Source organism: Stegodyphus dumicola, chromosome 10 (assembly GCF_044657685.1).
Source record: "Stegodyphus dumicola isolate Sdum_Otavi_A_Nest chromosome 10, ASM4465768v1".
Lineage (NCBI taxonomy): Eukaryota > Metazoa > Arthropoda > Arachnida > Araneae > Eresidae > Stegodyphus > Stegodyphus dumicola.
This window is the reverse complement of record NC_140777.1, coordinates 41,552,984-41,579,545: the sequence shown is the minus strand read 5'-3', so window position 1 is coordinate 41,579,545 and position 26,562 is coordinate 41,552,984. Positions and strand designations below refer to the sequence as shown.

Below are 26,562 nucleotides of genomic sequence, written 5' to 3'. Positions count from 1 at the left end.
TCTTCATTATTTAATTTCTTTAAATATAACACAGGGTTCTAATATTTGGTGGCAACAACTTTAAAAGTGAAACGTACATTTCAAGTTTTTGACATAAAATGCCAAAATGAAATTAATAACCCTTCTGGGCTAATGCTGTTTGTGCTAAAAATAGGAAATATATAACATGTCACAGATTACTTGCTTTATTACAAATTTTTAATGTGATAAAAGTATTTGTATTTAATTCAGTTACATTTTATAATGTAATTTAACTATCACACTGTAACCAAATTTTAACTTCAGAAAAATGACAAAGACTTTAAAATAAAATAAGTAACTGGTAAAGAATATTTTAAAACTGAAATGCAGTACACTAGCCTGAAACAATGGCAATGTTAATATAATCAATTAATCTCAGAAGCCTTATTTATGTTAAAAGATTTTCTTCAAAGTGCAAAAAATCTACATTTTAAACAAGCAGTGCACAAATACATGCAACCAATGGAATATCATTTCAATAAAATTTTCATGCATTTAAATAGGATGTGCTCAGTAAAATATATATTCCACCACAAGCAATTTTTCTGCTCAAGAAAAAGTTCATCAAGAGCTAAAACAATGGCAAAAAAATAAATAGATAAAAATCATAAATCAAATTACATAAGCTGCTACATGCCTTTGCTCTTTGGTACTGAAGGTAAGATGCCTACAATAATAGTAAAAAAGAAAAATATGAGCCAGTGTGAAATATTTTTACATTTTGACATACATGCAAAAGCTTATAAAATTGTGTAACAGTAAGCAAAATAATTATAATATTTTCCACACTTTATAACTGAAGACATCTTTAGATACAGTCAGTAATTAAATTACTATAATACTTATAATAAAATTAGTAAAGAAAATCTACCTAGTTTGTTTCAATATAAAATATGCTAAGCTTATTTTAAAAGTAGACACCAACTTTTAAACCAAAGATTCTGGTCATACATTACTTTCAGAAAAACATCTTTAGTGAAAACTAAAAAGTCTTCAGAAGGATGTAACTATCAAACACTGTTACATTCTGAAGAAGAAAGGATTGAAGTGCACTACACTCTGTGACAGGATACCTATCTTAAGAATTGTGGAAAACATTTCCACTTCAGTATTTTAAGTATGAAAAGAGACATGCATGCAGCAGAAAATAAATTTCCTAAAGTCAGACAAAATAACTGGAACTTTATAATATGTATAAGAAAATAAAATAACTCCACTAATTTTAACTGTTAAATATTATGAATCAGATATTTATATTACAAATTTGTTTAATTGAATATTTAACATTTAATGCTTTAAGAGAAAAAGATAACAGTGCACTACCAGCAGCAAATAAATTTTAAATAAATCTAAAAAACTTTAACAAAAGTTTTAACATACATGAGCATTTATTAAATAAAAATTTCATGATTTCACAGTGACCAAGCATTAAAAATTAGTTTGATCCAGATTCAAATCCCAGCAAATGAGCTGGCTGCATAGGCATTTTCATGGTTATTCCTCTGTGTAATACAAATACAACACCATTTCTCTTAACAATCTTCCATGAAAATATTCCCTTTCTTTGGCAGATAATTACTTTTCTATAATTCAAATAATCCAATACATGAAATGTCACAATCTGCATAGTTAAAATGGTGATTGGGGGAGGGGAGGACTGCTAATTATTTTGAAAAATGGTATTCATTATATCAATACCAAGCATGTTTAACTTAGAACATAAACTGAACAATAAATATAATTAAATTGCTTATTACTATTGTAAATTTACTACTTACAAAATCAAACATGAATATGTAAAAAAAAGCATACATTCCTTTTTTTCCCCTGGGGGTGTATGTATTTTATGGGGAAAATGCAACCCTTTCCAAAAAAAATATTGAGAGGAGGATTATTTTATAATTTTCTGTTATTAATTTATTGACGCAAAAAGATAATAAAACACAACAGTTTCGTTCCTGATCTATCTTATTTTAAATACTTTTCTTCACATTACAGTTCCACATTTCAAGCTTTAAATTAGTTTTCAGAAAACATATTTCCTTATATTAAGAACTATTGAATTAATTTAAGAATTCATTTTCATAAGCCTTCATTAATTGTTAATTTTATAACTACAAATTAGAGCATTTAAAGACATTCAGATTCAAAATAATGTGCAATTTATTATTAAAAGTATAACTTTTAATACGAAATTGCACATGGATATCAACACACTCTTTTGCAAAAGCATTGAAGCACAAGGACTTTTGTGATCGTGACGAAATTTGGTATGCAAAAACATCTTGATCGAACATGCAAATGATCAAAAGTTTAATGGCAAATGAACAGGAATTGCAATCATAGTGCGCATTTCTAGTGTGCAATTCACAAAGTATAAAACCAGTAACAGAGGCGGAAAATTTATCTTTTTTTGTTGCTGCCATTGTGATTCCGTAAAGAAGCAACCAAAGATGCCATTATGACGATATCGAAGACCTTACAGACAAATAAACAACTTCGAATGTGGTCCCATTGTAGGGTTGCGTGAAGCTGGATGGACATACCGCGCAATAAGCTGCCAACTGCAGTGTACAGACACTGCTGTGCAAAGATGTTGGCAGCAATGGATGCTACAAGGAAATTGCCGACAAAATGAAGGCTCCGGAAGGCCAAGGAGCACAAATGCGAGGGAAGATAGGATGATTATGCCAGGCCAAACCGCCCCAACGTTATCATTGACGACTATTCGACGCACTACAGCCACGTTTGTCTTGCCGCTTGTCTGAGGTGGAGTTATGCTCAAAAAGGCCTTTAAAACGTTCGCCTTTGAACCCCACAACATTGGCTGAGTCGTCTGGAGTGCTGTCACAGCCGATCAGATTGGCATCGTATAGTGTGCAGCGATGAATCCCGCTTCACTCTTGAAGCAGATGACCATCGTGTTTGTGTCTGGAGAGTACGGAGTAGCGGTCCCAATGATGGTGTGGAGCACTATTTCTTATCACAGGTCATCTATAGTCATCCTCCATACATCTTTAACAGTTCAACGATATGTTGATACCATCCTGCGGTCGGTTCCATTACCCTTAATGGCACGTCATCCTGGGGCCATTTTCCAACAAGAAAATGCCAGGCCACATACCACTCGCATATTTCTGGACTGTCTCCATGTGGTTGATACTCTTCCTTAGCATGGTCACCAGACCTTTCACCAATCGAGCATGTCTGAGGCATGGTAGGCTGCCAGATTTGGGCACCACAAAATATTGCAGATCTGGAGCAACAACTGATGCACGTTTAGCAGAATGTGTCACAGGATGATATTAGGAACCTCTACCACTCCTTGCCCCGACAAATTCAAGCACGCATTGCCGTCAGGGGTTGTTCGACCAACTACTAATTTAAACACTCAGTGAGTAATTGTGGGCCATGAACAGATACTATGACCTTAATTTTTTAATCATTTTATTACCTGTGTATGAGCTATGCACATATTCAATTTCATCAAAAACAACCACTTCCTTCATAGTGCTGCTATTTTTTTGCAAAAGAGTGTATATACACTACCCTCTAAAAGTTAAGGAACAGCATGTTTTTCAAAGCTCACCACTATAAAAATGTCAGTAACATTTAAATTCACAGTAACAAAGTTAAGAAAATATATGCAAAAACAATAGCTACCACTTTTATTTTATATAAATGAATGCTTACATAGGAATTGGAGAAAAATAATGCAAAAATTGTAATTTTTGTTCACAAATGTTGATCTTCAGTTGTTATTACAGTTTTGTGTACAATATTCAGGAGAGTCTATTCAATGTTGAGGAGAAGTTGATTGCCCAATTCGTTAAGGTGGCAGGCTCTCGCATGGATGGAAATGGAGATATCACAAGCTGATGCTGCTAGATGTCTCAATGTCTCTTGTAGTGTGGTCCACCGACTATGGAATCAGTTTAAATCAAATGATTCTCTGTCTAGGAGACATGTTACAGGCAGACCTAGAGTTACAGCAGTGTACAGACACTGCTGTGCAAAGATGTTGGCAGCAATGGTTGCTACAAGGAAATTGCCGACAAAATGAAGGCTCCGGAAGGCCAAGGAGCACAAATGCGAGGGAAGATAGGATGATTATGCCAAGCCGAACCGCCCCAACGTTATCATTGACGACTATTCGACGCACTACAGCCACGTTTGTCTTGGCGCTTGTCTGTGAGAGACTGATATTTAGCTTTTTCAGCCCGAAGGAGGAGTAACATTACTGTGTCTCAGCTCATGACAGATCATTTAGTGGCAACAGGAACAAGAATCGCAGCTACTACAGTGTGTAGAAGCCTTCATAATACAGGTCAGTATGCAACATACTAGTTGTTTGTGTCTGCTTGACCCAAGAACACAGAGATGCCCCTTTATGTTGGGTAAGAGAAACACATCTCCTGGACCAGTCAACAATGGGCATCCATTATCAGTTACAGACGAGTTCAGTTTCACATTGGAGAGTGATTCAGGTTGTCAGTTGATCTGGAGGGAACAATGCACCACATACAACCAATCCCACATTGTGGAAAGACACAGTTACAAAGATGGACGACAAGGCACCAAGCTTGGGTTGCTGAAGAATTTCTTAAGGGTCACGGTATGGAGCAGATGGAATGTTAGTTCAATTCCCAGACCCGAAACTGATGCAGCATCTTTGGGATTACCTTGGATACAGGTTACTGCTTTAAGTCTCTTCCAAGGTCGTTGGCCTAGCTAGACTGCAGCTAAGCTTGGACACATTCCTCATCAGAACTCATTTTTGTAATGTTACCTCCCCATTTTTCCTCAAAAAAAGACTGTAAAATACTGTTTCTCCAAGACTGGATTTCTCTGTTAAAAGTGCAATTCTTTATTGTAATTCATGTTTGTATTTAACTTTAGAAACATTCTATGTCACATTCATTAAAGAACTGTTCAGTGAACATGCCCTGTAAATTTCTTGTTTCTATAGTGCTTCATTCTCAAATTAGACACAAAAAACATGCTTTTCCTTAACTTTTGGAGGGTAGTGTATATACACATATATATATTAATTTCTGTAGTTCAGTTATAGTTTAAAGATATGTTAATAATTTATCTAAATAATTCATCATAACTTTTTCTTTTAAAAAATTTGCCAACAGCATGAAATAAAGCATGAAATGAGAAAAATTAGTTCTGCTCTTGCTGTAATTTGAACCCTGGATCTTCCAACTGCTAGCTGGGCTTCCTACCAGTTACACCACAAAAACACACAGTGGAAAGGGGAAATGTTCCTCATATTTCCCCTCAATTAAAGGGCAAGTGGGAAGAAGGGAACAATATCCAGTTGGTGAAACTCAGATGGAGACATATTACTGCGTACTACACTTTTTGTAGAGCTTATCTTGTTCTCAGACCAAGAAATCTGAAAAATCAGTTAGTCCCTTGCTAGAGTTTAAACTTTTGATTTCTGATTGTCAGCCAGATATGCAAACAGTTACACTAACAAAAACATGCAGGGAAAAAGATTAATTCCTTAAATGTTTAAGTATAAGAATTATTTGATTAAATTTAGGAAATTTCAACTTCAATCAGTACATCTAGCAATCATTTTAAATTAGTTTTTTTTTTATTCCTCACAATTTTTTTTAAATACGTTACACATGTCTGGACTTCACATATTAACCAGCTCAACATTTCCCTTGAAACAGACTAGTCGATTTTAAAAGTGTCTGTAGCTTGAAACCCTAGTGCAATATATATATGCTTTAAGAACCAAAACTAAGTTTGACTTAAGATTTCCTCCTGAACATTACGCACTTGCTTTCCATGCTTTCGCCTAGCTAGACTGCTGTCTGTCTGTTGCTGCTTTCTTGCTACAAAGTTATCAAAAATGTAAGCCTTTTGGAACAGTTACATTTAATGTGTCGACTTGTGTGTAGCCGCAACATGTTGCTGAAAATAAAACTGAAGATTTAATCTGCCTTCGCCTCCAATTTCCTAGTCATTATGGATCAACACTTCTACTTCTTCCAACACTTCAAAATTCCTGCTCTTAGTCATTGCTTCCTGCTCCTGAATTTATTACATATATATATATATATATATATACTTGCACAGTAAAGGAAAGTAGAGATTTGCTAATGCTTTAAAGCACATTTGATACTGCAGTTCCCGAGTAAAGAAGTTACACCAAGTATAAACAAGAATACTATATTAAAGCAGTAAAAGTTAATGCAAAAAAAAAAAAAAAAAAAAAAAAAAAAAAACTACTGTAATAATTACAACAATATATAGTTCAAAAACAAAAATGAAATTAAGTAAAGACTATACATTATATTAAATTTTTACAATCAAAAATTTAATATAATGTATGCAAACAAAAACATTTTAAATCCAAAGAAATTATATACAAAGAAGTGCAAAAAAATGGTAAATTAGCCCAAATCGAGGTTTCTTACAGTCTTATTAGGGTAGAAGCACAAGAAACCTCCAATTTAGCTAATTTACAATTTAGCAATTTAGCTAATTTTTACAATTTAGCTAATTTACACACATATATATGTGTATGTGTAATAAATTCAGGAGCAGGAATTTTTGATTGTGTAGAAGTGTTGATCCATAATGACTAGGAAATTGGAGGCGAAAGCAGATTAAATCTTCAGTTTTATTTTCAGCAACATGTTGCGGCTACACACAAGTCGACACATTAAATGTGACTGTTCCAAAAGGCTTACATTTTTGATAACTTTGTAGCAAGAAAGCAGCAGCAGACAGACAGCAGTATAGCTAAGCCAAAGCGTGGAAAGCAAGTGCGTAATGTTCAGGAGCAAATCTCAAGTCAAACTGAGTTAGTTTTGGTTCTCAAAGCATTTTGATTGGATAGTTATTATTGCTGTAAAATTACTATTGGCTGGTCGAGTTTTAATTCCATTTAAATCACCATAATTACATAAGAATCATATGACACAGATTTTTCTCGAAATGAAGCAGTGCAAATAGAGGTTACTTTTTTTAGAATAGAGAAGGGAAATTAATTTGCCCTGCTAATTTAATCTTTTACATATTCTTCATTTTTCTTACATATATATAAATTACTCTGATATTTAAGATGACCACTGGGCATTTGATATAACTTGAATTATAAAAATCATTCAAAATCATTGAAGACACTCTTCAAATTGACAAGACTGTCTAGGGAATAGTAAAATGGCTAATAAACTTCAGAAATCATAAGCATTTTACATCAAATCTTTCAAACAAAAATCTGAGCAACATTTGGTTAAAATTTTTTTTGAAGTGTCACTTCATAAGAAGATATCATTCAAGAAATTTTTTAAATATTTTAAGATAATGTGTGTTTTTATTATCACAAGAAAATTTTGTATAGTAATTAGTTTTTTTAAAAGAGAACAGACACTGAAAAAGCCATTGTGCTCTCACAAAGAATTAAATCCAGGTATTCTGTTCACTACCAGGATGTGCTGGTTATTATTATTAGATGAATACATGTGAGAAATACTTTAATTGCTTTCCGAATAAAATAAAAGAATTTGTTAAGAAAGTGAAGGAAATATTTTATATATAATATTTTCATAATAATACAATTTAAATACTTTTGCAAGATGACTGATTGAACTGGAAAGAAATTTTCAAAATATTTTTAAAAAGGTATTGCAGCTTTACTTTAAATTCAATTTACCATGACAAGAATTATGAAAACAACTCTTTTAGAGTCTGGTAAGACTTTGAGAGGCACCAAGTAGGATCAGAGAGAATAAGCATTTTACAGATTGCCAAAATCTTAGGGGATGCAACTTAATATATTAACCTTGCACATCCTGAAATTTACTAATCTGCACAACCAGCTGTTTAATGCCATTTTTTATCCCTCATCTTGTATACAATTAAAGAAGATACTTGGACGTAACAAAAATATACTTGATTTTACATTACACAGCATTTTTCACAAGATGTGATGAAAACACTTTTAACAACTGTTAGCATTCTAAGTACTAGAGTACTCTAAGTACTAAAACACTGTCCAAACCTATTAGTTTCTTTATGAAACTTATTCTTGCTGTTCAAACAGCAGGACATTTGCAGTTTATTGCATATCACTTATTTGTTAGCTGTATACCTGCAGCTTATTGCATACTGCTTATTCATTGTCCAAGGACATAACTTATTTATTGGGAATGGCCAATATCCATCAGCTATTTCACCACCAAAATTGTTGCCTAAGGTGCACCACAAGGAGCAACTTTCTTTCCCATAAGAAACTTTTGATTTAACAGATTATGAACAGTTTTAAACAGTCGTCTTTGTGTGTGGGGGGGAAATCTGAATTGTCTCATATTTCTATTTATTACGTCTCAAAATTCATATGGAGAGAAAATGCACTGGATATTTTTTTTATTGCTAAGTATTTTCTTATGCAATAACAATCCAAAAATGCATGTTCTTTTAATACATAAATTTCAATGAAATTTTAAAACACAAAGTAAAAATTTGACATTTTAAAGAAATAAAATTTTACTAGTACATGCATGATGGTTAATATAATAAAGACACTTAAAATTTTACATAGTGTATTGCTCATGCTTCATATTTTAAGCAAAAAGCCTCTTTTGCACAGCATACAATATAGTAAGCAGTTTAAAGTTGTAACAGATTGCATTCATGGATGAAAAAGATATAATTATTCCACTGACAGTATGAAATAATTTAAATTTAAAAAAATGTAAGAACTATGCATATTTTTGAAACCTAGTACACATTAAAATGTCATACACTATAATTGGAAAGAAAATTATATATAAACTTAAATATTCATTATTATTACAGTAATTAAATACATGACTTATTCTATAAATATTTCAAAAAAAAGGTAACAATAACAAAATTTACAGAGGGAGATGAAATCTCCACACATTGTACTAATTTCTGACTAGTACTGGAATTATTTGCACCATCATCAGTAGTTTGGCTTGGACTATTGGCTGGACTAGAAATGGAATATTCTTTGCCGATAGCTGAAATGACAGAATTTTAGCAATTTGTACTCAAAATTGTCAGACAATAAATATGATTTAACACTGTAGCTCAATAATAAAATTTTGCATAAATTTCTATCAGTGCACTTATATACTTACATATAAAGAGGAATCTAAACAAATAAAAATCTTGTTTCAGACACAAAAATAATAATAAACAGTACAGTCCTTATTAACCAATATGAATGAAATTGAATGATAGTTAATTAACAAAATATGTAAACTAGCAAGAAACTAAGGAATGTCTGTTATTAAAGCAACCTCACAGTGAGGGAGGGAAAACAGTTTTGGAAAAAAAAAATTATGTCGGACACTAGCTATTTTTAGGCTTTCACCACTACTAAGGGCAAAAGCTGTGGTCATTTTATTATGGAGGCATCTAACAGGAGGCTACCATTACCTCCTATGAAAAGACAGACAGTTTACATCCATGCCTTCTCCGGGATTCGAACCCGAGCCCTTTGGCACTGCAGTAGACTTCCCTAACCACAATACCATCTGGGAGAAACATAATAAAACACGACATAATTCGAACACATTGAATTCAATACAAAAACTTACTTTTTATGCTTACAATAATAAAATCGCTTTATTAGAAAATAAAAGGACTGCAAAACAGAGTGCACAGCATAAAAGTTGTATATTAAAGAAGAAATACATTTGAAGAAATAGCGAAAAAAATTATAATGTGCTCTGCCTGATAAATAAGTCACTTAGTAAAATTGAGTTTGTGCTATGGTGAATTAAAAATTAAGCATGTGAGTGACATGGGTAAAGTATATTGCATTATACACAAAGTAGAACAAATATGTACTATTAAAATTAACAATAAGTTAATAATTGTATGTATTTAATTAACAATTAATTAGGATGAATTAAGTTTTCATTCATGAATGTCAAATAACCAGTCATCTACTACAAATAAATGACCTTTTTATATTTTTTGTTCAATATAGTTTTTGTACTTTATTATGTATTTTTTCATTCCATTTTATACAGAATTTCAGTCTTGTACAAGTGATAATGTCAAATATTTAAAAAATATTATTTTGATATTTCTTTTAATACTTAGGCTATGTCACAAACATAATATGAATAAGAATAATACAAAAATTGTTATTCACTATAACTACAGCCATGGCCAAGATTATTAGGCATCTTCATCTTTTTAAGATATCTTTAATAGCAGTAGCCAGGTATAAAAATATTTATCTGCATTTCTTTTTAAAGTTTTATTTAAAAAAAAAATTAATATTTTCATGCTACTTTGTTTTACAGGAAGTTGCATTATTGTATTCAGCTAGTTAATTGATAGTTTTGAAAACTAATTAGTTTTGACAGGAAAAGCCAAAACATAAAGATTGCTCAGCAATGGTATCAGATCTTGCTACAGATCAGCAAACAAAATTTTAGGTTAACATTGCTAAATATATGAAATGTTTATAGAATTCTGTATAATATAGCTCAGAATGTTTTAAGAAAACAGGTTCACACTTAAACAGAAAAGGTACTTAACAAAAAAAAGCAATACTGAACTATGACAATCAAACTTTGTTTCGAAAGTCAGAGGGAAATTGAAGAAAAATTTCTTACAAACTTGCTTCTCAGTTATCAGAGGAACATGGGCTAATTACCGCTAAAATTGTGAAACGGAGACTTGCAGCAGCTAGTTTGAAAGATTGAAAAGTTACAAAGAAGTGGTAGACCTCAGGGAGGGAGGGGCATTGGGATTAAAATGGGTTTTATCATATGCTGAGTTTACAGAGAAAGAACCATCAAATATTGTCTTTTATGATAATTCAAGCTTTCAGCTAAGCATTGTTTTGTACCTATTTCAAATAAAAATAATCTTTCAAGGATATTCAAAAAGGTTTTGGGCAGAAACTAGTTTGTGAAAGAAGTATCACTTTTTCTTCGAGTTTTATATGTTTGGTGCACCTTCTGAATCCTATCTGCAATACAGAAAAGGTGAAAATTATCAACAGAGAATATAGTTCCCACTGTAAAACATGCAGAAAGGTTTCTGGGAATTATCTGGGGGATGCATGGTGGCCATTGCTGTAAGCAAAATATTCATTTATGAAGATAACATGAACAACAAAAAATACATTACTGTTCTTGAAACAACTTGAAATCTAACTTTTTGTAAATTATTCAGTCAACATGGATTGTATCAAATTTCAGCAAGATAATGCACCATGCCTCAAACTGGCAATTTCAATTCAGTGGATTCGTAATAATAATATTGATGTTTTAAACTAATCATCACAATGCCCACATCATAACTCCAGAGAACATCTTAGAGGTCTTTTAAACTGAAAAGCTATGATAATATTCAGTTACATCCAAAGCTACTCTTAAGAATGCTCTTGAGCAAATTTGTATGCTACAATGTTGGAACGTTATAAAAGTGTCATAAACTAGTGGCTAGTATGATGAGCAAAGTTGCTGCTATAATTAAATCTTAAAGTAGAAACATCAAATATTAAAACTGCAAATAAATATTGTTTAAATTCAATAATAAAAAGTTTGGTTTTCATATTTATCTTGGAACAGTTTAAAAATAAATGCAATATTAGCATTTGGCCAAGGTTGTAGGTTCATTTCATTTTTAGAAAATGATTTTTGGTACCAAGAATTTGAGCCATTATTAGAAGTTATTATTATCATCAAATGTTTTCTTGCTTTAAATTGAAAAAAATCCAGTCATTATTATCATAGAACTTTTTCTTGATTATAACTGAAAAAAGTTCAGCATTCTTTTGAATAGAAATAAGTATTAGAACAGAATCTTGTGAATGGTACAAATACTGAAAATATTTCTTTGGAATACATTAAAGCATTTTCCGAACACATAAATAAACTTTATCTCATGTACCTTACAGAGCTCATTAGAAGATGAAAAAAGATTCATATACTTTCAGAAACCATACACTGAGTATTTTTTAATAATTAGACACAATTTTTTTATTAAAAAATGAGCAATGGATGAAATATATATATCACAAAATCAGAATTTCAGTCCAACACACAGAAACATCAAGAAATTGCATTTTTATTCAAAAATACAAGTATAATAAATTTCAAAGAAACTCTCTTAATCTATGTCTAAATTTTTTATAGCAATAAATGATAAAGGTATTATGCAGATGCAGCTATCAAACATAATATATAAGAAATTAAGAAAATGCTGCTAAATTATTGAAATTAAGAAATCACTTTCAAATTATAAAAATTATCAAATCTTTTAAGAAAATTTCTCATAAATTTTTAAGACACTTCCTAAATCTTTTCAAGTGTATTTTCTGACTATCTGCACCCCTAGTTTCAACATTCAATCAAAATGTTGTGTTTTCGAAATATATTTTAGTGTACACCGAATAATAACTATGCCATGCATTGTTGTGTTAATATTAATTTGATTAATATTAATTTTAGTAACTGCTTAGTTTTGTTAAAGTTATTATTTTTAAAATTTGATTTGAGCTGTAAATGTTTTACTTAATTTTGCTATTGTTAATCTTTTTAGCTTAAAGGTGAATTTGATTTAACCTATTTTAATTTCTATTTGAAAAACTTTAGTTTTGTTTGGTTTTATTGGTGGTTTGTTTGGATGATCCTCAAGGTTATTAATTTTTAAATTTAAATTTTCTTTTTCATTACTCTAGCTTGGTGTTTAAACTTAATTATTTTGCTAATCTAATTCTGTTTAATTTTTACCCATCTTTCCTGTTCCGCAGTTATTGAATCTTTATTTTATGACTCAGGTGGTAATTTCGACAATTTGTAACGAAGTGAAACTCTATGTAATAGAATTGAATTAGGTACATAGAACTGTTCAAAGTTATACACAGTCCAGTCAAATTAATACGACTACCACCTAATTTTGAAGTCAACGTAAAATAACCAATCATAGAAGGCAGGTGGCAGCACACCGCAGTGGGGCGTATATAAAGGGTGTCCAAGAGAATCAGAAAGCATTACAATCATTGACGTAATGCAAAAATGGAGCAATTTATCTGATGTACAAAAGGGCATGATCACCAGCTTTCAGGCCAAGGGTGGAAGAAATTCTGAAATGTATTTCTGAATGAACTTTGTAAATTGTTTGCGTGCCGCCATGGTAAAAGTATACCATACGTGGGAAAATGCACTATCCAAAACCAGTGACATGGAAAGCGTGGTGCACCACAAGACATAGATGACAAAGGTGAAAGACAGCTGTGGAGATGTGTTTGGGCGAATAGACATGCAACCATCGAGCAACTGACCACCCAGATGAACCAAGGGGCTACCAACAGTGTCTCCTCAACAATGGTTCAGCGAACATTGCTGTGCATGGGCCTCCGAGGCAGACACCTTGTTAAAGCACCTATGCTGGTTGCAGTTCATTGGCGATGAAGGCTGACGTCCACTGAGCGGCAACAGGTGGCTTTTTCCAATGAATTGTGCTTTATGCTCCACCGGACAAATGGACATTGGCATATGCGGTGTGAAATGTTCGAAAGCAAACAATTTTCGGCAATATTGCAATAATTGCTGGGGTCCAAGCTGAGGAGGGAGCATTTTGGTCTGGGGAATGTTTTCCTGGTATTCTCTGAGTGCATTCATCATTGTGGAAGCCACGATGAATCAACAGAAATACGCACCATATCCACCCCTACATGTGAATTGTTTTTCTTTAGAATGAAGGCATCTACCAGCAGGACAATAGGAAGTGTCGCAGTACACATGCATGGTTCAAAGAGCACCAGGATGAGTTTACCATACTCCCCTGCTTAGCAACTTCCCTGAACTTATACCCAATTGAGAATCTGTGGAACTACCTCAATCGGGTTGTTTGGCCATGGATCCTCAACTGCATAACCTAGCACAGCTGGCCACTGCAATGGAGTCAGCATGGCTCAACATGCCAGAGAACACCTTAAAGAACCTGACTTCTTGTACGTTTTGCAGCAGTCTGCTGTGCGAAAGGTGGTTACTCTGGCTTTTGACAGGTGATCACAGTAATGTGATTGGACTGTGCATTTTGTCAATTTGTAATATAATAAAAATGAATTCGGTACATAGAATTTGTTTAAAACTATTTTCTTATCTGCACTGTTTACAATGTCTGCATTCTTGTCTTTATCAGTAGTTCCTTTAGGTTTGAAAAACATACACCAGGGTTGATTTTGGGGACCATGATGCAAGGCTAACAGTTTGTATGCAGTTATGCTTAACGTTTTCACCGTAGGGGCAAAATTTGGGCTTTTCTGGGTGTGTTTCTGTTAATTTGGGACTGGGGAAAAAGGTAGTGGAATTTGTTGTTGTTCTCAAAAATCGTGGAGGATGGCACGATGAGGGTCAGGCTGTTGATCTGTCTAGTGGCCTTGGTGTGTGAAGGTGAAAGAAAACGGACGAGACAACCATAAACTAATTGATATGGAAGAATTTTGTCAATTTCATAGAAGAAAATCTAAAACTAGCTAATGATATTTTGTTGTGATTAGTGCTATTCTAAATGTTCCCGAGTTAATATTAAGTATAAATGGTGTTTTTATTTAATTCATTCCGGTGACAGCCAGTTTTAACTAAAAGTTTTACTTTGGTCCTTTTGGGGGGGGGGGGTGAGGTTAAGAGAAATGAATTGAGTTGAAACTAACGATTGTCATACAGCAGTATTTTTATGTGTTCCAGTTCACTAGTCTTTATTGTGTTGCACCAGAGAATTGATTGCCCTCTGTTTTTTTTTTTTTTTAGCCTTTTGAGTTTTATGTAATAGTTTTTAAATTAAAATCTTATCTGCTTTGAGATGGGCCCACTGGTTTCTTCTAAATTGAATTAGAAGCAAAAGATATCCTTTTTCTTCGTAGATTGCTTCTGTACTAAATTTTAGTCCTGCCACCTGATTTATGTGAAACCAGTTGTGTAACGCCAAATTTTAAGTTGTGTAACACCAAATTTTAAGTTGTGTGTGTTTTAAGTAAACCAATTGTGTAATGCCAAATTAAGTTTAATTACTTAATAAATGTTTGATACTTAAATTACTTAACTTATTCATTTAATAGTTAAATTTACACTGGACACCCCACCAGCTGGTTCTAGTCTTACACAATGTTTGCAATGTTCACTTTATTTAATATGTTATACATTTTTACTCAGTTATTACCACATAACAGCGTGTGCATATAACACATGGGTTTAAGAAGACACGGACTTAACCATATGAAAGTATAATTATATAAGCAATTGCTTTATAATTAAACTATCCTTTAACTGATTGTTCCTCCACTCTCCTCTTGTCTGTGAAGAAGTGCATTTTGGGGATTCATAAGGAATCATAATCACACTGTGCTGATGAGAAAGAAAGCACTGGATTTCTTTAGAAATAAAGTTTTTTCCCTTAGAATAGAGAATGTGAAATTTTGCATGCTGTGAAGTTAGTCTTTCTCAGCAACCAAATTTTATGAAACGGAATAGAAAAATCTGACAGCAAAATATTATAATGTGGGGGTGGAAACTAATTTGAAGACAATTAACCCCTTAACTAGTCAATTTTTTTCCAGAAATGTTCCAAAAAAAGCATATTTTTTATTGCATATAATTAAAGGCCTAACTTATTATAAAAGGAAAATGAAAGAATTTTTTAAAAAATTTTGATAAATAATGAATTTAAGCATTTTTTTATTTTATAACTTTGTAACACAAATGCCCCTACATGTTGGCTTTTTGTAATCACGGAGTTTATGCAGTGAAGCCTATTATACAGATCTCACGAACTGCGAATCTAAAAGAAAACTTACCATACGTTAAAAATTCATACTTCCAATACCATTGTTGAGTAGTCCTTTTTTTGTGTGATACAATTTAAAACACGGTGTCAGACAAAGTCCTACATCACAATCAGGACAGAAATACCGTGTTTCCTTTCGGATTCTCTTTCCACTTTCATTCCTCTTGGAACAGCATACAACGCATTGTCTGGCAGGTCTAAGTTTTTTCTCTGTTGGAGCAATAACTTCTATGAAGTGTCTCTCGGTCAGTCTCAAAGGATTAGGCTCAGAACCAGGTCGTCCATATTTGCAAGTCATCCCAGAATGGCATTTCTCGATAATTCTGTCAACAAGATCAAGTCTGAACTGTAACTGAGTTTTCTTTCCACCTTTTTTACAATATACGACATATGAGTTCCATACGGCAATATCAAAAACGTGGAAAAAAATTTTTCTATATTTTTTTCCTCTCTTTCTAATGACTTCAAATTTTTTCAAATTTTGGTCCATGCGGTCTACTCCTCCCATTGTGTTATTGTAATCCATAACAATTTTTGGTTTCTGTTTCGTTTCGGAACGGACCTGTATTTCTACCTTTGCAGTATTATGAATAGTAGACAGTAATGAAATATTCTTTTTGTCCATCCACTTAATAACAGTAACTTTTCCTCTCTGAAATGCAATGATTTCTCCTTTTTTTTAATTTTTTCTTTTGCATTTTCTTTGGGACTTCTTTTCTCTTTAGATTCAGGGTGCCATATGTATCCGTTCGACACGAAATTAATTTATCAGCTAATTCTGGCGACGAATAATAGTTATCCGTCGTAAGACAATATCCTTTATGCAGTAACGGATGCATCATTGTCATAACAACTCGTGACGAAATACATAGATTTGAAAACTCTGGTTTCAGAGTCGTGTTTTTGCCTGTGTATATTATTACAGAGCATACATAACCAGAAATCGATTCGCACAGCATGAAGCATTTTATTCCAAATCTTGCTCTTTTTAGGGGAATATACTGCTTTCACCCTAATCTTCCTTTGAAAAGCATAAGGCTTTCATCTATAGTTACATCACGTTGTGGTGTCACTGTCGAGCGAAACTTCTCATTCAGATGTTTCAAAACTGGCCACAATTTCACTAATTTTGGGCATTCATGACTTTGTGCATCAAATGCTGAATTATCCGAAAAATGTAAGTATCGTTGCAAAAAATGAAATCGACGATGAGTCATTATTTGGGGGAAAAAAGGCGTGTACGTGGAATGTCTCTCACTCCAGTACTGATCAACTGCGGGCTTCCTTATAATTCCTTGCAGTATAACCAGAGCAAAAATTATATGCATCTCTTCCTGAATTGTTTGTTCCCAAAATTTACTTCTTGAGAATTTTTTTGCAGTGCTTGACTGGATGCACTGTGTCGCATATCTGTTTGTTTCTTCCACAATTTTATTCATCAAAGAAGAATTAATAAATGCTTCATAAAATTGTAGCTCATCAGATGTATCATCAATTTGTATATTTACTGCTGGAACACCAGTAAAATTGAACCTGGGACACGGAAGAGGCGGGTTTTCTACATCAATTTCAATAAAATTTCTAGCAGAAGTAAAGTCTTCATCGGAGCTGATCTCACTACACGTGTTATCTGAAGAATTATCCAGAACATTACAAGACAGTTCTGAATTTGTATCCGAATCATCAGAAGCATCTAACAATAGAGTATCATCATCTATTGTAGCATCCATAACTAAAGAGCTTTGAATTCACAACCAAAAAACCGTGTAGCAAAACTTTCAAGAACCAAGAATGCAAAATGTTTTCGATTTCAAGTAACAAAAGAAAAAACTGGTTAGAATGATTTTAAATAGTATGGACAAGCTACGCCATCTATTGAAATCTTCTAATACTAAAGCCTCTCTTTCAATATATTAAAAATAGGGGCAAATCAAAATAAGAAAGGGGGAAATATCAATGCACGTACACCGTACGGGCAAACAAGATGTGCCCAATGATCAGTAGCCCATACACTGTACAGGCAAACCAGTTAAGGGGTTAATTATATTTTCTTTACAGCAGCTATTCACCTAACTTCTAGATGGAATTAAAGAAATACACATGTCTGTGAAGAAGAATTAGAATATTACCCAACACATCTGTTGGCTGGTATAATTACTTCAGACAAATATGCATGTCTTTAACTACCCCCCTCCCAAAAAGGAGGAATGGAAAAATAGGTGGCCCTGGTTGTATGCTGTAAATGTTATTCTTATGAATATATTTTTGAACATAAAACAATGCTTATAGAGTCTTTCTACAGTAAAAGATTCAAGGTTAATTTGCATCATAATAACAGAAATTTGTCTGGTGAGCATTTTAGACAGAATTGTAGTAACATTGATAGCAGAAATTCAAAACAACAAGGAAGAAATACGCAACTTTCCTGATAGCTGAAAAAGATACAACAACCCTGAACTGACAGGATCTGACTACAAGCATCGCAAAATAAAGCCCTGTTTCCATTAGTGCATTGCGAACGTATAGCGTCATTGGGAGAAACGCATACACAGATGGAAGACCGTTACACCATTGTGTTGGATTTACGTGTACGGAAGTTTAGTGGTTGACTGTATTTATTGCCACCAGATGTCTCTGTATTTAACTTAGGGGATTTGGATTCTTAAGGTATTTAAATTCCATGTTTTGAAAATTTTTATTTCTACTTATGAACTGTGAAAGTATAATAGCAATTTTTAGATAAGTAAGGTTATAATGCATATTATGAACATCACTAATTGCATAGAAGCTGAAGTAAATTTTAAAAATTTCTTTGCGTTTCTAGAAGCCTTAAATATTAATGAAATAATATATATATTATTAAAACCAAAATAAACTGTACTGAAAAATAAATAAATAAATAAATAAATAAAAAGGTTAAATGAATTAAAAAATAGCTGGTACTTTAAATATACAGCAACTATAATGAAAAGTTCACAATATTTACACAAAATTTGCTATACTTATAATACCACTGACTGCCATCATGCGAGATTGTATATTTTTAAAATATGCCCAAATTTGGGGAGAAAGCAGGTAATATATAAAATTTTAGCATTGATTTCTTCAATTTTAGTTTTTCAGGGTCATAGCTGGATAATTTATTAGAAATCTTGTTTGTTTTAAAATGTACTATGTGCAGTTATATTTTATGCATAACCCATAAAATATTATTTTTAATTAAAAATTTTTTAATTCATATATCTTTTTTATAGAACAAGTTATAAAAATAAGCTCTTTCTCTTTATATATATATATAATTTAAAGGAAAGTAAAAAGAACAAATGATAAAAGATCTATGTGGTCAAAAACTTTGCACATTGTGCTGCAAAATTTAGAAAAAGGTTAAAAGAAAAATCCTAGTTCGTACGCTAAAATAAAAAGCCACTGAAATACTGTGGTTATGTGAAAACATTAACATAAGCAAAATAAGTTGCAATGAAATGTGTTATAAGTAAAAATCAATACTAATAGTAAGCAATATACTAATCTAATTAAGATATATTTAAAACATTAGTAAAAGTACTAACAAATTATTTGAGCAAAAATATAAAAACTAAGAAGCGGTAAATGGCAGATTAACCTAATTTGAATTTCATTATGGCTCATCAAGGGGAAATTATTTTTTAATGAATTTTGAATCAAGCTAACTCCATATCGCATTTCGCCGAAACAGACAAGTGAAACTGTACGCGACATATTTTTTAATTAATTAAATAAACTTTGCCAATATTTTTAGTTTCAATTCTCTGTTCCAATTTCCTGACGCATCCGCTTGAAGAAACACATTAAGGTGTAATAAAGACAATAGATAATAGAATGGTAATGCTGATGTACAAAATAAAATAAATAGTGATTTGGTATTAGTCAAAATATATATGATTTTATGGGAGGACCTACGAGCTTAAAGAGTTAATACTTTGTAAAAGTGCCAAAAATTAAATTTAAATAATAATAAAACAGAGGAATTGAAGGAAGGGTCTTACCAAGACCAAAAATTTTTTACAAGAGAAAAAATATTGTTAAAAACCAGACCTGGAGAGGCGCTGTCTTCATCGTTAAAAGATTAAACTCAAAAAGGGGGTGTCAGCAAGCATACTGCTAACCAAAAAGGCAGGATGATGTAAAAAGGAGAAAAAACATCACTAGGAATGAGCCAATGAAAAGTGACTGACCGTTGGCGAAAACCTGACTCAGTGCAAGACGGGGTCAGTATGTCGAAATATGCTAAAATGGTTCAAGATGGTGTCTTGCTTTAGGAGTTTGAAGAAATTTGGGCTGAGTGAAAGAAAAAATGGCTAATTCAACAAAATGTTATCAAAATGGCCACAAAAGTAAGCAGAAATAATGAAAAATAGCTATTTGTTAATTAAAGTCAAAATTCTTTAAGCTAGAGGGCATTCAAGCTACCAGAAACAAAAAGGCTTATAAGTTAATCACAGGAAAGAATTGGCCAGCAAATGCTTAAAATCTATTTAAGAATAGAATTAAAAGTATTGTGCCAAATTTTAAGAGGAAAATTGAAGCTGTGACAGGAACTATTTGTACATTTATACATTAGATCTTCTGAATCAGCCATCCACTTTACACCATCCCATAGGGCTTTAAGCATAAAATTTCATTATCTAAATTAAAAAATCTAAAAAACAAGGTTAATGGCAGCTTTTTTTAACGTATTTTAAATTACTTTTTTAAAAATTAGGTTATTTTTCAAAATTGTTACAAAGTATAATACTTCTTCTTGAAGGTGTTTTGTTGTATTGCAGATTCTTTTAATTTTAAGCAGCTGTGAGCAAATTGTATTGCGGACGACTCTTTTTGAAATATTGGAATTCCAGTTGGTTAATTTAAGTGTTGGAAAGCTGAATTCTCTTTGTTCATCATAGATTTTCAAAAAATTGTAATCTATAATATGCAAATCAAGGTAGACAATATCATGTTGCACTGTATTTGTAGTATTAAGCTTTAGACTTGACGGGTAGATATTAGCATTTACTATCTTGTTGGAAGTTGTTGAAGGCTATTACATCATTAATATAACTAAAGATGTATTGGTAACATTTATGATCTTCATTATTGAGCAAATGTATAAAAGTCAATTCTTTTTTAAAAAGGAATAATTCACAGATTGCACTTGAAAAAATGGCCTCCCATAGGTATACCCTGTATTTGTTTAAAGATGTTATTGAATCGAATATAATTATTGTACGCTTGAAAGAAAAAGTTGCGCCATTTTTCAGCATTTAATATTATAGGAATTTTGGGAAACAATTTAGGAAGAGCAAGTAAACTTCTATAAATTTCTTCAAGTGGCAAAGTAGTATAGAGGTTCTCAAAGTCATAGCATTGGATATGTTCTATTTTAAGCGAATTTAAGGTTTTTAGAATTTGTTCGCTGCTTGATATCATCCATTTGCAATGTAGATCTTATACACACATTAAGTAAAGAAAAATGAAATATTTAATAAATTAATTCCTATGCTTCTGCTGAAGAGGACTGAATTTAAAAGCAATTATTACAGTAAGGTTTTAAAAAAAAAATGTTTAGGGAATTAATGCTGTGTCATGTTAATTGGTAGTGAAAGTTTAGAGCTGGAAAGATCCCAAGTCTTAGCAAATGTATGTATATTCACATAAAAGTGAAACAAACAAAATATATATATATATATATAAATAATAATTTATTTCCTAAACCGTATTGATTAATTGATTACATTATCTCCTAAGTTTAATTAAAATAGAATTATTTTAAAAGTGTGCATCCATACTGGTAAGTTATATTTTGAAAGATGTTTTGAAGTAATTTGAAAGCAAAATGTTAATAATGTTTTAACGGGGACTGGAGTTAAATCATCACGAAGAATAATATTACAATTGCAAAAGTAAAAATTAAAACATGTAATTATTGTCATTGATCGGAAATTAGTTGACTTTTCAAGGGGAACAAACCAACTCCCGTTCAATGATCAATAATTGATAGAAATACGTAAATATGAAAGTGTTTCGTCTTTACTCGAGTTATAAATTAAAGCCAAACCGGCAATTCTAGTCAGGCCAAATATTTCCGTGAATAGTTGTTACTCAAAGAACTGATTCTCATGAAGCATTTTAGTCAATTCAATTTGGAGTAAAAATCAATTACTGTAGAGAAATCTTGTAAAACTCGAGTAATCGTCCCCGACACTATCATCTTTATGTATTTGAGTACTATATTATTTGTAGAAATTAAACATTGGAAATTGTCATTATGAAATCGAAATCAAAGTAAAGTTGAAATAAACATAGAAGATTATAAAAAAGATAAATAATGCAAACTTTGCAAAAACAAATCAAAGAGAACATAAAAATAATATAAAAATAAAATAGAAAATAATATAAATAAGAATAATATAAATAAGATCAGTGAATGTACATGAAGATATAAAGGCCAGAAAGGTATTAAGTAACTTACATTCTTTCTAGTGGGGGAGTTGGCAGTGTGTTCTCTTCGTGTCTGACTCAGAAGTGTAGGGTGTCCGAAAATTCTTAGCGGCAGTAGGGGCTTTGAATTATATCAGTCGGCAAGACTTGGGTGAAGAAATTTATGGTAGTGGGTGGGACTTGGAATTCTTGAGGGATGTATTTTGTGGAGTTCTTATCTGAGAGAGACCGTCTGTTAAGATTTTTTTAAAAATACTAGTGAATGGAAATTAATTAATTTCTGGCTAATTGTCGTGTCGCAATGATTAAGAATTTAAGAAAGGAAAAAGGCATTTTCGCTATCCAAGAGCTAGTAGACAGTCTAAAGGCAGGAAATAGGCCCATTTTTTTAGTAACAGTATAGTAACAGTATATGTCTGAAGACAATTAGCTTTTTACAATATATACAATTGAGTAATTACACTATTATATATATGCGCAGCACAATGAGCATGCTTTAAATTCATATTATATCATTTTCAAAATAAATTTTTTGTGGGGGAAATTTAAATAAATAAGAGCATAAATAAAACATAATATTTAATGCATATAATAATAGAAATAAATTATAAAACACTAATATAGATCATTCGATTCGAACATTCATAGGATTCGAACACACTACCCCAAAAGTTAAACCATGTTACCATCAACTTAACCACTAAGCTATCAACATATGTGCATGGTACGCAATTTTAGCGTATATACATCAGCAAGTAAATGAATTCTTAAAACTAAATTTTTTGTCCTTATTCAATGTGCTATCGTCTAAAAAATTCAGCAGATTTTGTTCTTCAGCTTCTAGGACATTTCTTACAAAAAACATTACCTTTTAAAGTGGCGTTCCGATTAAAGTTAACAGGGTGCTAAAAATATATTCCATGCGCTTACAAATATATGTTAGCCAAAAAGGTATACAGTCAAAAGTCGTTAATCCGGACACCCATAATCCGGAATGATCTATAATCTGGACCTACTTTCTGCGCATGCGTCAAACTTTCTGCTACAAACTTTCTGCGCATGCGTCAATGCATAATGCGTTCATGCATGCGCATAGGCATTTACGCATGCACATAGGCATTTACGCATGCACATAATACTTTTACGCATGCGCATATGCGTGTGCGCATGCATAAAAGATTATGTCCTTAATCTTCGAATCGGATCCGGCTTATTATTTTTCGCAGACTGTTAGAGCAATTTTATAAAAGTAAGCTTGAACTTTCGATTATGTCAAATAGAATTTCTGATGCTGGAGCTGCCAAAGGATCTACAAAGTGAAAGTATGTTTCAATGTCCATTAAACAAAAAGTCGAATTGCTGCAAAAAATGGATAAAGGCATATCCTTTGTTTCTCTAACCATTTCGAAATCTGTTTATCAATTTCACGCTACTCTGCGGAAGGGGGGACGTTGCAGCGCGCTATGAACTGGAAGTTGATCTGTCAACACTATTCTTATCTTCAGGGCAGATGTTCTTATTTTATTCCACTTATAATTTCTTACTAAATTTAGTATTTCATCTGGATGTACTCCATCTTTGATGTGATTTAAATCAAATTCCTCGTCATTATAAATATCAGGAATACACATCAAATAGTTTTCTGGTTTGCAATTTTCTAATTTCGACTATGTGTAATGTATGTGATGCTAAAGCAAAGTTTAAAGTTTAAAGAAATTAAACATTTAGCAGTAGTAGCAATAAAAGCTCCCTGAGATATGTTGTGCAGACATTGAAGACAATAAAAGATTTTTGAATTTAACCAATTTATTAACAATATAATAAAGAATAAAAACACAGAAAATAAATGTCAACAATATTAGAGTCTTAGGAAAAATATAATATAACCATCATTCATCAAATATTTTTACCTGGTCTCCAAAACACTGGCATTCTATACAAACAAAAAGTCCTAAACAGTAATTATGCGGCCTAGAATTGAAGCTGGCTACACATTTAATAAGTCCATAATCAATGGTCAAGAAAAACGCCTGAAAATTTAAATGAAGTTCTTGAAAGCACTTGAAAGCGACGCAAGATACTTATAGGAGAAGTAGGAATGACGTCATCTCACGGCAACCAATCAGCTATCGGCACGAATCGGCTTTTCAGATGACGTAAATCATGTTTCGTTTTTGCATCTCAATTAGGTTGAAACAGTCCGTTCTCAATGCAAACAGTGGCAGCAAGAAAAAGAAGTAGAAGTAACTACTATATTACATTAAAATAAGGACTAAACTAAATAAACATTTCAAGGAGGAGAGATGATGCAGTAAAAGGTTTAAAAATAAGCTATATTTTTCAACAGTATGCTTTACGCATGCACGCGTTGAAAGAAATGTTTAATAAAGTAAACAAATAAATATTAAGCTTTCTTTTTTTTTGTAAATTTTGATACCCTTTAGATCATAATTGCTCTTTATTTCATAAATTATGGTTTCATATTTTTAATTTTCTAATTTCCACATGCCATCTTACCAGATTTAAACTGATGATCTATAATCCGGAATCGCCGAAGTCCCGACGAGTCTGGATTAAAGACTTTTGACTGTATTTATAAATAGAGAAATACTCTTTAATGCATTGGAATATTTAAAAGGATATCAAATTTAATTTATAATTAACATTTTTAATTTTTACTTGTTTCAAAAGAAAAAATAACAACTCTTTTAATGCCATATCTGATTTGCTACAGCAGGTTGATATAGTCAGACGTTCAGTTTCATTAAAGGTAAATGTGTATGCAGAACTAGGAAATAATAGTCAGGACAAATTTTGCTATTTCATGGACTTGAAATTATATTTTTCGAGACCGGTTTTCTTGAACTGAAACTCTCGAACACCTGATTTTCTCTGCGAACTAGTACTGTAGTTGCAGTTATCTTATTTTTCTTATCTTTTTCTAACTAAATTCAGCTGATTACTTTCTTTTCCAGTACACAGATTTCTCGCTATAATGTTAATTCAGAAATAAGTATTTTTTAGCAAAACATTCATTTTCTAAGCTAGCGTTCATAGCTACTTCTGCCGCCATTAATTTTTGATGACAATACCTGATTGCTCCTTTTTTAAGACGTGACCCCAACACATCTGCAGACATATGGATAGAAGTTGAACACAGCTGAACTTCATCCGTCTGTCAGCCATCACCGCATACCGACCGGATTGCAGATGTCAATCAAAGTGAATTCAATTGCTGATTGGGGAAACGCATATACATTGCAATGCATACACAGCAGTGGAAATGGGCCTTAAGTCACAAGTATGAATTTATAGATCAGCTCCACACACAATGCATTTTGAACGATTATGGGTTTTGTTCAAGTGGCGAGCAGACAGGAACTGCATGACATCACCTCCTGATTTATTTTGCTGAATTTATTTGGTGGAAGATTTAGTAAACAAAAGAAAAAGACAGTTTCACAGAAATTTTGAAGGCCAAAGCTGAACAAAACAGCATCCACTGACAGAACATCATAAATACTGGCCTTATACATTTCGTTTTGTTTCTAATAAAATGTTTCTTTTTATTATTATTTATGAACAGAACAGTATCTCTGAGCCCCAATGATAACCAAGCAAACATTTTGTGCCAATTTACGAAGTTGCCAAGATGCTGGCAACATTTTGTGTAGGTAAGGATAATCAGAAAGTGCCTTTTTAACCAATACAGTAATTTAAAAAAAATTACCCCTTAGTTTTCTTACTTTTTTTTTTTCCTTACATTTTCATTAATTGTGCTGATGCTGCAAAGCTTACACATAGTCACAATTAAATTACATTCAGAAGGAAACTTTATAAAGCATTTTTTTAACATGAAATAACAGCTCTAAAATATACTAATTCTGAAAACAGTAACATTCCTTTTCTTTAGATATATAAGAAGAGAGGAGGGGGGAAAGAATATTTAACATAAATATAAAACTATTCAATTTTACACTCATATTTTTTATAAATACACAGTTATCATCTATCAGTTTATGGAATTGCATAAAAATATATTAATGCTTTATTAACACACTTTTCTTAATTTTTAAGCATATGTTTTTTAAAGAAGTTTCCATACTAAAAGCAGATGTTCACATAAAATTTTATTGCTAAACATTTTAATTAATTTTATAATAATAACCCATAATGATATGAAATTATTAGTTTATATGAGAATTAAGACAAAGCAGTAAAGAAAAACAAATATGTGTGCACCAGGAAGGGACCAAGTGCTCATTATTGAAA

The 26,562-nt window shown here is 32.0% G+C and overlaps 1 protein-coding gene across 9 annotated transcripts in view; it reads right to left on the bottom strand.

Annotated features, from left to right (window-relative positions):
* LOC118190788 (E3 ubiquitin-protein ligase LRSAM1-like) overlaps positions 1 to 26,562 on the bottom strand; it is a 153,963-nt gene that overhangs the window by 66,481 nt on the left and 60,920 nt on the right. For 7 of the 9 annotated variants that reach the window (XM_085824893.1, XM_085824892.1, XM_035361564.2 and 4 more), the window contains 2 exons: positions 8,911 to 9,035; positions 659 to 688 (listed from right to left, as the gene is read on the bottom strand). In XM_085824893.1, the coding sequence (XP_085681019.1) occupies positions 659 to 688; positions 8,911 to 9,035 (155 nt within the window). The remainder of the gene's footprint in view (positions 1 to 658; positions 689 to 8,910; positions 9,036 to 26,562) is intronic. The other 2 variants (XM_035361566.2, XM_085824896.1) reach the window with 1 other exon arrangement.